Source organism: Myripristis murdjan, chromosome 24 (assembly GCF_902150065.1).
Source record: "Myripristis murdjan chromosome 24, fMyrMur1.1, whole genome shotgun sequence".
Classification (NCBI taxonomy): Eukaryota; Metazoa; Chordata; class Actinopteri; order Holocentriformes; family Holocentridae; genus Myripristis; species Myripristis murdjan.
In genome coordinates this window covers 17821051-17836044 of record NC_044003.1, presented here as the reverse complement: position 1 = coordinate 17836044, position 14994 = coordinate 17821051, and the positions used below count along the sequence as shown (strand labels likewise).

Here is a 14994-nt window from a genome sequence, read left to right as displayed (position 1 = left end):
GTGTTTCTGTAGGAAAGTGTTTTATTTTCATTTCGTTTTAGTGGTTGTTATCAATTCAGGTTAGTTTCAGGTAGTTTCCAGAGTGCGCTTATTCGTTTCAGTTTTTGTTGTTTAAAATGTTTTACTTTGTTCTTTTGTTGTTGTTGCTTTTTTAATACTTTCAGTATAGGTATTGCAATACAAACACACCGCCTTGTGTAGGCAGTTGACTCACAGTCTCAATAAACATACCAACGCCTCCTCATGCTTGCTGTGTTGATAAATTTGACCAAATTGACAAAGACTAAAACCAAACACATTTTCTGTATATTTTATTTGAGTTAGTTTTGTAAGTACACAGTATTGTTACAGTTAGCTTGTATTTTCATTTCAGATAACCAAGTGGTTTTTCACACTTCATTTTAGTTTTTAGTTTAGTTTTAGTTAACTGTAATAACCTTGTCCCACACGTCGCACACACACATAAACACACATACACCACAAGCACCACAAACGCACCATTTTTGTTCATGAAGATAGGGACCTATAATGCCACCACTGCTCAGGTTAGACATTTTTCATGGGCCCAAGAATGTGGCCAAAACAAAACAGCTTCTTTATCTTAATGTGTCTTGTTTTTAAGCAGAAAAAGTTAAGCTGCAACTGGTGGTGACGATGGCGACTGAGACAATGTCCGAGTCTCCTTATCCTCCAGTGGCAAAACACAACCTGGCTAGGAGCCGCAGCAAGACTCGGTGGATCATTGCTGAAGATCCAGACTGGTCCCTTGCTCTGGTGCCTCTTTTATCGCAACTCTGCCTGCAAAGCATTGTGAAAAACTTTGAAAGTATGATATTGGTTTCCACAGCATCATATACACTCTTACATACTTTTACAACTTTAGAACAATTTGGTCGGCTTCATACTTTTAACAGAAAATGTGTATTTGTTACAGAGAAGCCCATACTTGAAGAACTTGGGCCTGACCATAAAGACTTTGTGCTGGAGAGACTGTCCCCCTCTCTGCCCCTACATTTAACAGCAAACTTGATCAGCGATGACGGCTACTGGAAGCGATGCTGCAACGAGCGGTGGGAGCTTTGTGATGTCTCTAAGTATGGCCACAGCTGGAAACGAATGTTCTTTGAAAGGCACCTGGAAAACATTATTGAGCTCTTTATCCCTGATTTGACTGACCCAAAGACAGTTCTAGATATGGCCCCTCTTTGCAAGAACTATGTCAAGAGGCTGGACATCTCCCAGCTGCTGCCACCCATCAAGGAGCCACAGCAGGCAGAAGAGGAAGATGACTCAGACTTGACTTGTGATAGTGACTCTTATGTGACATCTGTGGACCACTTTGACTTTGGCATCCTGCTGAACAAGCTGACCAACCTGGAGGAGCTCCATTTGGTGTACAGGGTCAAGCACTGTGGCATGAACTTTGAGTGGAATCTGTTTGAGTTCACCACTCGGGACTGTGAGTGCCTGGCCAAGGCTCTTAAGGCCTGTAAGACCTTGAAGGTGAATATTGATTCTTCCTCAGTGGTTTTGGCATGCCGACCTGTATAGAGCTGCTCATTTGCACTTTGAAAAGGATGGAAACTGATTACCTTGAGCATGTTTTCCTGTTTTATTTTAGTATGCCACACTTCTGGCCCGTTGCCAGTCATCACTCACAAAATATTTTAAATGTGGTGAAGCAGGAAAGCTCTAGCTGGCATAGCCCTAATGCTCTACCTCTATCAAAGAAAACACAGCAGCATGTTTGACTGCAACCTCATTAATATTCAACACAACAGTTTTGTCAAATGAATTCATTACTTCATGGGAATTTCTGTGTATGACAGGGAACCTAGGGTCTCTGAAAAAGTGATCTGAGTTGATATCATGAATTGTTTACTGTATTTTACATTTATAGCGTCTTTGTGTGCTGTAGTGCTAGTGCACTTGCTCCTGAAAATAAGTTCATGCCAGTTAAAAAGAACGCACATTTAACTTGAGATTGAAAGTAGCAGATATTTTTTTTAGTTATTTTCATGTAATATACTCCTGAACATGTTTTTACATGTGCTCCTTAAATATTCTCTGCCACTTGCAAAAAAGTCACCAGAGGGTCTGTGTTAATTCACATACTGTGCTGTTTCCAAAGCTTCTGAGGCTGCACCAAAGTAAAGTGGAGGATGAAAAGTGCCGGCTGCTGGTGAAATCCCTCTTGGACCACCCCTCGCTGAGAGAGCTCGACCTCTCTTACAACATTATAGGAGACCGAGGAGCCAGGGCCATCGGCAAGCTGCTCAACAGGAGCAAACTGGAGACCCTGAACGTCTGCAACAACAACATTAGAGGCCCGGGAGGGCAAGCTTTAGCTCATGCCCTGTCTAAGAACTCCACCCTGTTGTCCCTCAACCTGCGTCTGAACTGTCTGGGAGATGAAGGGGGTCAGGCTATTGGCCAGGCCTTGCTGAACAACAGCACCCTACTCCACCTTCATCTAGGAGGCAACGAGATGAGTGAGCCATCTGCCAACGCCCTGTCTAAAGTGCTGGCACATAACAACACCCTGAAGAGCATCAACCTCTCCTGCAACAGGCTTGGCAAGGTGAGCCGGGTGTTCATGTACATGATGAAAGTCTTTGAGTTTTAACTGCTGTGATGCCTGTTAAGTATCTTTTCAAGAAGTGTGAAGATGTAGGACATGAAAAAAAAGATTAAAAATAGTTGTGTGTAGCACAGCAGTTAGTATACAAGCAATAATGTCATTATTAATCCAATAACAGCTTTGTGCAAAATGTTACTGGGGATAGCGCTTCACTTTGAAACACTCAGTGAATTCCCATTACAACCAAACTATACAGTGCATTTTATCGGCTCCTGTATAGAACGTATAGTGAAGTAAGAGATAGAAGTTAAGTACAAGGATTTTCAATTATTCATAGTTTTGTGGGAAACATGCAATAATGGAAAGCTGAGTAGGTGTTGTTTCCCCATGGGAGGTGGATTTGAATTTTCTCCCTCTCATGCTCTCTCCTCTTCAAGATGTCGTTGACTGCCTGTGAGTGCTATTCACTGCGGAAGATCGAATATCACCCACATAGCAAAAATACTGTGTGCAGTGCCATCAATATCTTTGTCCTCTTCACAAAAATAGAAACGCCTGTCTCAGACATAACAATAAAATACTGTTGACAATCAGAATAAGCAGTTTTGAAAGTGTAGGACACAGGACCAGGCGGTATTGCACAGTAAGTGTTGCTGGTGGGCAGTTGTTCAAGGTTATAAAGACTGTCCTGAGACCTTTTAGGAACATGCGTCAGTGCCAAATATGTTTGCTCTTTCTCCCTCTATCTCCCTACAACTGTGTGTGTCTGTGTGTGTGTGTGTGTGTGTGTGTTTGTGTGTAGGATGGAGGTAAAGCTCTGGAGGAGGGGATGTCTCATAACACGACCGTTATAGAGTGTGATATCCGTCTGACAGAGGTGGACCAGGAGAGCAGTGTCTGCATCAACCAAGTGGTTCGGACCAATCAGAGAAAAGCACGCAAAAAACAAGCTCAAGAGAGTAAAACTAAGTAGACATGAGAGCACCTGTATCCAGCACAAGCCCATCTGCATTACTCACTGATTCCTGTCTCAGATTGACTCCTGCAGCATGAACCCTGTATTTACTAAGCTATGGCGCACCACCACTGCAGTGCGAGAAAATGAGATATTAAAGTTGTAAAATTTAAAGGAAAACTCCAGTTTCTACTCAGGTTTTACCCCATTAACAATACTGCATGTATACTTAACATGAATACTGACCATTTACTAGTTTTATTTTCTTGATCCAAGTGGGCTGTTCCTCCTTTTTCTTCCTTGTTTCACTATATTTATACTTCCTGAAAAAAAAGAGAAACTGAATTGGGGGGATTATTTCATCCCACTGGCAGATATTTCACTTGTTTTAATAAAATATTTTAGCATTTTAGCATGAGACTAAATGCTTGTAAAGCTGCAGATTTGTTTTCAGTGAATTTATCTGAAATTTTCCTTTTAAGTATCTAGAGAAAAATACTTTCAGCACAGCAATCTGTATGACTTGGACAAAAACATTTACAAGCACAACTGCTTCAGAAAATCTCAGAGATTGCACTGATTACATGATTCTTATCACCATATCTGTCACATATTAAGGCATATGCCCAGGCTACATTACATGTAGCCTCACTTACTCTAATCACATGGTATGTGGCAATTGTCATGAAATAATTTTTGACTGAGTTAATTGATTGAGCAATTGAGTTTATTGAGCTTTTTTCAACTTTGATACACAGATTTGGTATGCAGTCTTTTAACTGTATATGTAACATCAAGGCAACATTGTGGCAGTGTTTGTATACATACAGACTTGCGTTTTTACCTACATCTATTGTTAAATAGTGTAATACCTTTTCTAGGCAGCAACAAAACATTTTTTGTGTAATTTATGTTACACATTTCCCCAGCTGCAGATCTTACAGAGATCGCTTGGTTTACTTTAGAATCATATGGAGAGAAAGGCAAAGCAATTCTGTAATTTGATGGTGGACTATTTCAGCTGAAAGTACATACAGCACTGTACATATGCAATATTCATACAGGGTAATAATCACTCTACCACAGCTCTCCCTGGCAACATTTGAACCGTTTTTAATTTAATAAAGGTATATCAAATATAATCTGAAACATGTAAAAATGGGTGTCGAGGGAAACAAAAACCAATCAAAGTAGTAAATGTAAAGCAGCGCAAAAGCACAAAGATGCTCTCAGCTGCATTGCCTGAAACTTTTTCTTTTTTCTTTTTTTTTTTTTTTTTTTTACAAGGGGCTGTATTGCCATTCACTACATGTCAAATTCACCAAATGTCCCTGTACATGTTACCGTTTAGTTGGTGCCACATTCAACTAAGCACAAAATACACATTGACAGTCATCCTAACCTCACGTCTCTGCTTTATTTACAGTACAAAATCTCTCTCCACTATAGTCCCCTAAATCCACAAAATTCTGTATACAATACTATAAAAACATAAGCCCCAAAACATTCTTGAGTGACAGAGAATATATAATGACCTAGTCTACTTGATACACATAATAAAGGGTTCCGTGTTTTGGATGACAGAGCCTTGATGCTAACAGTCATTCATGGAGGAATAATGTCTGGTTATGAACCTCCCAGTCACGTTCATAACCATTTTGAATACCCCACTTGTCGCTGTTGCTAGGTAAACATTGTACTGGTAAACACATTGTTTTCCTGTTTGTACACATGACAACGCACATATATATAGATATATCTCACAGTGAAGCCATCTGATTGAGAGGCTTTATCAACATGTACTGATGTTGTCAAAGATGAAAGTGGACGATCATTAATCAGATAATGTGATTATTACATTATTTAACAGTCATACGAATTTGTTCATTGAGTATCTCCCCCTACAGTCGAGGCTGTAGATCAACACAGGGCAACTTTTTTGGCTGGACAACACTGCCCAGTGAGGGGCCTCAGATTTGTGGCATTGGTTACTTGGGGTTGTCATGTTACCGGGAAATATTTGAGTAGCCGACATTTTTGTTCTCTTGTGGATTCAGTGTTAGCCCTGTGATGAACTGGCAACACATGCAGGGTGTTTGCCCTTCTTGTGCTGCAATAGGCTCTGTTCCACAGGACCTGAATGGCAATCAGGTAAAGACCTTGAATATATAAATCATTATTTAAATTTTAGTCTTTTGTCTCATTTGGACTTCTGTTTCCCACTTCACGTTGCCCAAAGAAGTTGCCTGGCGCACCAGCCTTAGACCGCAAACATCCTAACAAAGATATAAAGACGTAACTCACATCAACACCAAAAGCTGGAGAGGAAAATGTCCAACATGCATCTCCGTTATCTCCGACCTTTAGCTCTTGCAGGGTGCAGGAGCTGAAGGTCCGCATTAATTGGAATGAGAGCATCTGTGAGGTTGTGACAGTTTGACTCAACATGTTGTGATTGCAAACCCCTAATTTACAAATGACCCAGTTATTACACAGCTGATCCATGCCGAAGCCTTTTAAAAGCAACAGAGAATGTCTGAATCTTTGCTCTGTAAAAAAAAAAAAAAAATACTGTAGAATAAGTTGACAGAATGGAATGATAAGCAGGTAGGAGGATGTTGTTGCGAGCAGAAGCCCTGCCCTGACTGCTCTCCTGAGTTTGTTGTGGGGCTTGCATAGATGAACTGTGAATTTTTGAAAACAGCTGAGGACAGTTTACAATGTAAAGCATGTTTTCATTCTTGAGTATTTGTCATTTGGTGAATGAAATGTGAGGTCTGACAGAACCTGCTTTTTCATCACATCTCAGTCCTATGCATTTTCAAAGCATCCTCTGTTATTGCTATCAAGTTATTCGCTAACTCTGCACTTTGCACTACACATGGAATGTACTGAATATGGCTAGGTGGTCACAATTTACAAGTCCAATGTTGGTAAGAGGAGTATTAACAGGAAGTGTCTGACCATAGACAAGGTTTTGATTATACTACTATACTTGTACCTGTATACCTATTCCTGCAATGGTTCTGAGGGTGTTGCTGTGGTAGAAAATGATACCAAGGATAACAAGATCTGTGAGAATTTATTATTTACCGCAGATCTCATGAGATGAAGGTTTATAAATTGTTTACTCAGCAGAGTCCTCTAATATTCTCATCCTTTAGGATATCACTAAAGGATTAGTCCTAAAAGTTGAGGAATGGAAGGGATGAAGTGCAGTTTGACAGATGAGTGGTTGCGCTCGGCCATTTTGCAGTGTAAATGGGCTAGTATGACCTGTATGCCATGATGTACATTATTGTTTATAGTAGTATATGGCTTGGCTCTAAAACAAAGACAAGAGGATTATTTTTAGTTCTTAAAGTAATCCTGTCATGTTGAATTTGAAGTTATCAGTAGTTGAATGCAGGACTCTGCCCATGCCTAGTGTCTTTGATGGCCGGCTCTCTGGCTGTCTCTCTGATATGCACCAGCCGCAGCAGTAACAGCAGCACATGGCTGACTATATGAGAGCTGTTTTACATTATGGGTCAAATTCATCTTACAAACGTTGAGGGTATGATTCTCGGAACCTCCCCAATACAACTTAAACAATGACAAATGAAAATGATCACTGCCAGTAAATTCTACTCTTCTGCCACTATGTAACATGTTACCATGAATGTGAATTCTGCTTTATTTATATGTTTGAATGGGTAGCTGTTTAGATGAGTTGGCTATTCTGTTATGCAAATGTAAGTAATAGTTGGCATCATTAGGCACTTAAATAAAGAGGTAGACTGAAGAAAAATATTGCCAAATATGAAATTAAATGGATATTTGAGATTTTAAAGTAGCTGAGTTGACTTTGCCATATTAATATTATCATCAGGTTGTTGTTTTTATTCTGCTAGCCATTATACAAAACGTGAAGGTTCTACTGATTAGCAAACAGTTTGAAGATGTGTTGTGTATTCAGTTTGAAGTTCTTGTGTCCTTTAGCCATCCTGTACTAAATTATTCATTGACTATGTTGCTATATTTAGAAAGCCAGGAAGTATAATGTCATTGCAACCAAGCTGATTTTGAACTTACTGGATATTTCAACGTCTGCATTGGACAGTGTCTTTATACTATGAAAATTTATTCCGTTTTAATGGAGTTCTGTGGACACCGAGTTTGAACAAACTCACTCAGATCATATAGCATCAAAATGTTTCACATGCAGATGTTTAGATTCTATATTTGGGCCTAAGTAAACTTCACTTCACGAGAACTACAAGCCATATATTTTATTTCAGCAGCACAACTGAGGTGTGTACATCATGCTTTGATGATTTGGAGGCTGATATTTTTTGTGTTTTCCCTCATGACTCACAGAACTCACATGAGTCAATGGTTTCCTCACTGTTTGTGAATTTCCAATTCAGGCACCCATTAGTTATCATATTCCTTTCATTTCTTGGCACTTTCCTGCCCTATTGATGAGTCAAACCACATTCCAGGCTTGAAATACTATGTTGGGCAGAGAAATTTAGTCATATCCTTGCAAATAGTCTCTCTATGACTAAGTTCTACAACAAGTGACTGCAACTATGGCCTTTGTAGTGGGATGATTCTCCCCTTTGTATCCCTTGCTTATTCACTTCTTCCTTTTATACATATTGCAGGATAGTAACATGACACTTTGGCTACCAGAAAAACAGTATTTTTCCCATTACATTAAAGAACTGAGCAGTAGGGTCCTTCAAAGCTGCAGAATATAATTCAAACAACAGTCTCAGAGCATCAAGTTCTGTTTTCCCTGACTTCTTGAGTTTGCTGTCATGATTTTTTTCAGGTAGGCCTATACAGTAGTTTTGAACTGTTCCGTTTGCCTGGATTTCATTGTGATAATGAGGTTGAAGAGAATTTGATTGTGTTGTGAATCACTAATCCTTTGACAGTATGGAAGAAATCCTTGGATGTGGTTAACTCATGAGTCACTGAGTTACCTCTGTTGTAAAAGTGGTGAAAAATTTCATAGTAGCCCAACCCTGGTTTAACGAGAAGGCTTCTCAGCCTAGGACCCTCTTCCAGGGAGCAAGATCATTATATTCTTTACTCAGGTCAGCTCAGCCAGGGCTGGCAGTTGTGGGTCATAGAGAGGTCTCCACACAGGAACCATTTCTGTGCAAGGAGCGATGGTCGTGATTGAGGCAGCCTTCGTTGCGATGTACAATGAGCACTGGGAAGTAGAGTGCATCCTGGTAGGCTGGAGGGCTCTCCTCGCTGGCCTGCTGGCCCGATAGACAGCGCGTGCTCTCTGTTGGGCAGGACTGCTCATTCAGGCTGCCGCTGCTCCTCCACAGGCAGCTACGCCGGGAGCCATACAGCCGACCCAAGGAGAAACGGCTGGCACTGAATGGGATGCGTGGGCTTCCTCCGTTGCAGATGCTAAGGGCACTGCGAGAGAAGATAGAGGAGCTGCTGATGGTGCGGTGGCAGCGCTCACAGTTCTGCCTGTAGCTACCATAGCCACCACATACAGAGTAGCTATTGCAGCTCCCTGAGAGCTGGGCCAGGTCCATGAGAACTGCCTCGGAATAGCTGGGAACTAGCTGTTGGTTGGAGCGGATGTGCCACTCCAGCTCTGTGCTGTCGATTGTGTTGACCCGTGGAATGTGACGGCAATAGGGCCGCTCCTCAGAGGGCGTTACTGGGACATAGTCGAAGCCAAACAGCTTCTCAATGTGATAGTGGACACAGGCAGTACGGTACTCAGTCAGCACCCGCAGAGGCCAAGAGAGGGTGAAAGCTGCTGCCGCCCAAAACACAGAGTTGGATGCGTACCAGGGAAGGTTATTTGGGTCAGAGAAGGCAATCATATACTCTTTAAAGTCTACATTTTTCAGGTGCATCCCCTCACGGGCCTCCATGTAGTCATCCAGGCCCTCATTCTCTGTGAAGAACCTGGCCCGCTGGGTCAGGTAGGAGTTCTCGGACTCCACATTGGCAAAGCTAAAGCACTTGGTGAACCTCAGCCTGGTGATAGGGAAGCCCTCTAGGCCCAGCAGGTGCTTTGAGATGTCCTTCACCCCACAATTTCCATAGTCAAACTCTGCCTCAGCCACATGGGTGTTGACTCGCTCATGGTAGACCTGCGTGGTGGTGTAGGCATCTCCGTTGCGGTAGCGGGTCACTTGTCGGGTCCTCCTGACATAGTGATAGCTGATTGCCTTCCACCAGATGCAGGGAGTGGCTTGCTGCATGCGCTGGATGCGTTCTGCCACGCTTTCCACATCCACTTTGTACTGCAGCTCATTCCTGGTGTGACAGTGCCAACACTCCACCAGGTAGACCACATATAGCATGACCAGGAAGGCCAGGGGGATGTAGATGTAGCCGTTGGAGCAGGGACTGTCGTGATACATCATGGACTTGCCCTTGTATGCACTGTCGAAGGAGAGGCGTGTGACCTTGGTTACCTGGCACCAGGCCATGGCCCCGACGCAGCCATATATCAGCAGGGACAGCAGCAGGCATTTCCAGTGGCTTTCCCGACACAGAGACTTGCTTATGGACTGCTTCAGGGGCCGCTGCTACACAGGACAAGAGAAAACAGTTATAAGGGAGTGGCAGTGCAAACATCTTTTCATTGAGAACAGATGTCTTTGGTAATCAAATATGTATTCCTTCCTGGAATTAAATGATGCTTTTATTGACACTAGAATTTCACTGAGTAAAATCTAATAGTCAATAGCTTTATGCTTTATCAGTGAGCTCAAAACAGGTGCTCGATTAGCCCTGCAATATTCTGATGTGCATTCTCTCAACATTATTAATATAAGATGGTGATTTATTTGATTGATGTGACTGTGACCTATATATTTGTAGGGTATGTATTTAGTGAAAAAGCAGTGACTCCTTGCAGCATATAAAATATTTAGGGAAATATTCAATGTTCTAAGTGCTTTTACATAGTTTATGCATGAGCTGTAAACCAATTGCTCGTCTTGGTCTGCACTTGTTATAGTCAAAAGACTCAGCCACTGCCATGATCAAATTCAAGAAGAGCATTTGAAAAAAAGGAAAAGTTCAATGTTAAATATTATATACCTTGTTGTCAACAAGGGAACTCTGTTACAGGAAACTACGAGCAGTCTTTTCGGGTTTGTACCCATGTACATGTGTGTATCTAAATGTGAATTTAATCTTTTTCTATATTTGGGAGAAGACAAGAATAAAGGAACAAAGAAAAATCTGAGGCTATGAGAAACCCCACTCTCTTAATGTCAAACCACCCAGAAAAAAGCAGTATTTTCACTCAGGCAGCTTAAAGCTGCTGCCATCCTTTATCACCTCAGGGCATTGCAAGCCCCAATGCCTGCATCAAGAGGTAGTCACGCCTTGTGGGAATGCTGCCACACACACTTGGCAGGGATTCAGACACCCCAGGAAGGATGGATTATAGCAAAATTCATTCAAAAATTTGCATAACAGACATCACACGGGGGCGAGGTTATCGTGTATAGGCATAACACACTAAGGATTATACCACTGGAAGTAGCAACGCTGACCCTGTTGGATACCAAAGGTTACACTCTCAGCCTGTTCTATAGGATACTCCATAGGTCAAACCATGCATTGAAAAGGCATGACTATAATTGTCAAATCAACCAGCAGATTGCATTGATGTATTGAACTCAACATGTCTGCTCTGTGCTGGCAGACTGGCAGAGTGGAGTAAATAATAGATGTTCTTTCTGCATAATTATCTTCCTCACCTTGGTCACATGGTCCCCAATTCCCTTACTGACTCAACCCAACACCCCACAGGGCAGAGGGGATTAACACTGAAATTCCCTATTGGCATGAGCCTACTGCAATAGGAATATTTACTCACTGGCAGCCTGTACACGCTTTACACTTATAATCAATAGAACATGACACAGTTTCTGATGCACGTTACACACTGTGGCCCCTGTTTAAGCAGTAGGCATAATGATGTGTAGTTGTGCACGAAAGATAAAAAATGGAATAGACTCTGCATCAGAAAAATCTGCCTGCAGGATCTGATCTAACTATCCTTTGTACCATAATCTAGATTATGCATTTATTTTGACTTGTAAGATGCATCCATGAAGGCATCACTCACAGAATGCTGCTATAAGCAAATTCTACTCTTGACTTAAAGGATCATTCACATGTTTTTCATGTGACAGAGAAACATATGTGATAGACGGTTCTTTGTTGATTATCTAAGAACAGATGAATTGGAGTTTTCAGTAGATCAGGGCTCACATGTGAGACGTTTTCCGAGAAGCACACGTGCTTCTTTGGTGAAGTGCTTTGAGGAAACAGAGTATACTGTATGTTGGAGAACAGTTTATGAAAAGAATTGAACACATCCTTAGCTTTTAACGTGGAGTTTACATATATGCAATTAAATGGCAGCACTTAAAAAACATGCCTAATGGACCTCCATGCTTAGTAAATGTTTCATAATTCTCGGTCAGATCACATCAGTCACACAGTATCACAAGGATGTATGATGATTATTGTGATTGTGCCAAAAATTTGACCTATGTCACAATCATCAGTGCATCTTCCATTCATTTAGCGTTAGGGTTGGCTAAACATTGCTTATGTTTCCAAAGCTCTTTCGAGAGGGCCAAACTACACATTCTTATTTCAAGACCCAACACATCTGAATATCACATAATAAAACAGGAACTGTTTTAAAGAGAGACTCAGTTTAAGAATTCCTATATGTTTTTCCCATTCTTAACACAGTCTTATTGGCATTTTCAAACATTAACAGCTGTGCTCCATGGAAAATAAAGGGGAGACTTGTGGATTATTCAAGTGTGTGTCTAAAACACAACCAAACTTTACTCTCCATTAGAGTGTCAACTCTGAAGTACTGCCGGAAATTCCCAGAAATCACAGTCAAGAGCCCTGCCCTGACAAAGTACAAGAAAGAGGCACTGAGGGAAATTTTTTCATGCATTTGAAGAAGGAATTCCTCTGCCCTGCATGGCTAAGTGGAAGAAAAGGACCTGACTTGTTAGCAGCATGGTGATCTGGACAAAAATGTTATTCCAGGATTACTAAAAAGCCTCTGGATGTCCTAAGTACACTAAGATGCCTTATGCAAGTTTTATGCTCCTTGCATTTGTCTATTTTGGTCTGAATCTTATGAAGCATGGGGTAAAAATAGCTCACATGTTCCTTATACAGGGACACCCAAAGCAGGTGAAATAGGAAAATATGACAACTTAGGAAACCATGGGTGTTTTCTGATAACCAACATGCATTTAATGAAGCAGAGGAAAACACCCAGCAGATTATAACTATGCAGCCACAGTTGATACACAGCTATTTGTAACAAAGAAACCGTTTTCTTGCAGTGTTTGTGATTTTAATGCTTTCCCTATGGATATAATATAGGAACATAACAAGAGTGTGCATCCAAAACTGGGCCAACACAGATTCATAATTAACACAGTTATCTTGTCAGACATTAGTAATGATGTTTGTGGATTGTTTTGGTAAAGGTATTTGTGTAAACCCACAGGGAAGTTGTGAAAGCACCACTTTTTGCGAAGGGATACTTTTAGCTGCCTTATGGTTTGTATTGTAGGTACTCTGACACATTTACAGCACCTTGTCAACAATACAAACATCTACTTCATCCAAAATTTTAAATGTAGGGAAGAGCAATTAACATAGTTTGAGGATATCCTGGATGAAAGGGTACCTTCCTTCCTCAGCACAATGTCACAGTCAAGTAGAACAGTTAAAATTCACTGATGAATTAACAAAATACATCTTTATATATTAGTGCCCACTGTTATGTGAGCAAAACCGTGACTGTAAAGCTACTAGAAATCTTCACAACCAATGCATACATCCATTTTTGTGTTGTAAAATTGAGATTGAAATCATGCCTGTGCACTTTTATGCAGTTAGTGTAGCTTTGGCAATATCATTTTAGAGTAGGCTATAGGGCTACATTATATTTATGTTACATTTAAAACCAAAAGGGCATTAGGGGTCCACTTGTATTTAAAGTTCTTATATAAAAGGGAAAATCCATAAAATAGCAGCTTGCTGTGAACTGGATTAATATTTTAGAAAAATAATGTCCTAGTCAAAGCTCTAACACTCCCAAGACCTGAGAAGCCACACAATTGCTCAGACTGTTATGGTGCCTTTAACACTCCCAGACAGTTTCTCTTGACATAATAAGACCAGCAAGGTTATATAAAAAGCCACTTGTGTAATGGAGATCTAACTTAGGGTTAGAAGTTCAATGTGGGGTACACGTGAATAGCTAAAAAGGGAAGAAGCTGCCACCAAACATGTATAAAATTGATGAATTCATGACACAAGCAATAGGACATCAAGCAGAGTTTCCCAGGCATAACTTTATCCTTTCTGTGTTTTGGAATAAGCCAACTCATCAACTCACTGTGTATTGATGAGGAGTGCTAATGCAGTCTTGAGACCACAGCAGCAGCAGCAGCAGCAGCAGCTTGTGGCTGGTTATTATCAAGTCATATTGGTATCTGTCCTCACAGAATAATGACAACAGTTTCTACAAGAAGATTTCCCTTTCATTTTACAAGTCCCCAAAATACTTATGCATGGTGTTTCGGGGATAGCCTACTTTTTGTTTTGGTGTATAACATTAACAAAATCATCCTTCCTATTCTCTTATTGTACTATCTTTCTGGCAGTTAAATAACAGGAGTGACATCTAAGTCTTTCCTTTAATGAGGTCCCTTGTAGAGAACCACTGCTCTACGGGAGAAACAACCTACAGTAGGCTATATTTACGCACGTTCACACTCCCGGGGGCGCGCTTCAACATACAGGCTCAAAAGAGCATGGCTGCAGAATTTGGCCGTTAACACAATGTAATCCTATAAAAAAGAGGAATCCCATTAACTGCCACTTGCAGTCCATGATGCATTTATCCAGTGAGTGGCCCTAATTGAGCCCTAATCTCAGAAATCTGATTACTACTGTGAGATTATGGGGATTCCCCATATCACATCATAGCAATGTACTGTCACACCAATTAAACACCCCCATCCGTCCCCTCCACCTGCATCTGGAAAAGCGGGCTTTGGCAATGGGAAATGTGGTGCTCACCTCCTCTCTGGGGCTCTCCGGCTCCTCTTCGGGGACGGTGGTGGTGCTGCTTTCACTGGCCGTTGCAGCCGATGCTGGGGACATGTTGACAACAATGGCACGTATAACGGGGCATTGATTTGCTGGTGGGAACGGGGCTCTCCAAACCACGGCGAAACATACACACACCGACCGCGGGGACACTACAAAGATGCATCATCCCCGCATCTTCCAGGTGACCGGCCGTTGGCTCTACAGCATCCCGGCCATTGCACGGTGGTACCCGCTGAGGCTCGGAAGACGCACAAATAATCCGACTCCTCCTGCGCTACAGTGACTAGATGCTGAAGATTGCACT

General features: G+C 41.5%; 2 protein-coding genes across 2 annotated transcripts; one reads left to right on the top strand and one right to left on the bottom strand.

Annotated features, from left to right (window-relative positions):
• The first annotated feature begins 669 nt into the window (after positions 1 to 669).
• drc5 (dynein regulatory complex subunit 5) lies at positions 670 to 3743 on the top strand. The gene is made up of 4 exons (XM_030047757.1): positions 670 to 826; positions 935 to 1503; positions 2132 to 2581; positions 3384 to 3743. The coding sequence occupies exons 1-4, from the start codon at positions 670 to 672 to the stop codon at positions 3552 to 3554; spliced, it is 1347 nt and encodes a 448-aa protein (XP_029903617.1). The 3' UTR covers positions 3555 to 3743.
• Positions 3744 to 8653: 4910 nt separating this feature from the next.
• tmem151ba (transmembrane protein 151Ba) lies at positions 8654 to 14741 on the bottom strand. The gene is made up of 2 exons (XM_030047717.1): positions 14658 to 14741; positions 8654 to 10096 (listed from the first exon to the last, which is right to left on the bottom strand). Exons 1-2 carry the CDS (start codon positions 14739 to 14741, stop codon positions 8654 to 8656), a joined length of 1527 nt encoding a protein of 508 aa, XP_029903577.1.
• Positions 14742 to 14994: the final 253 nt, after the last annotated feature.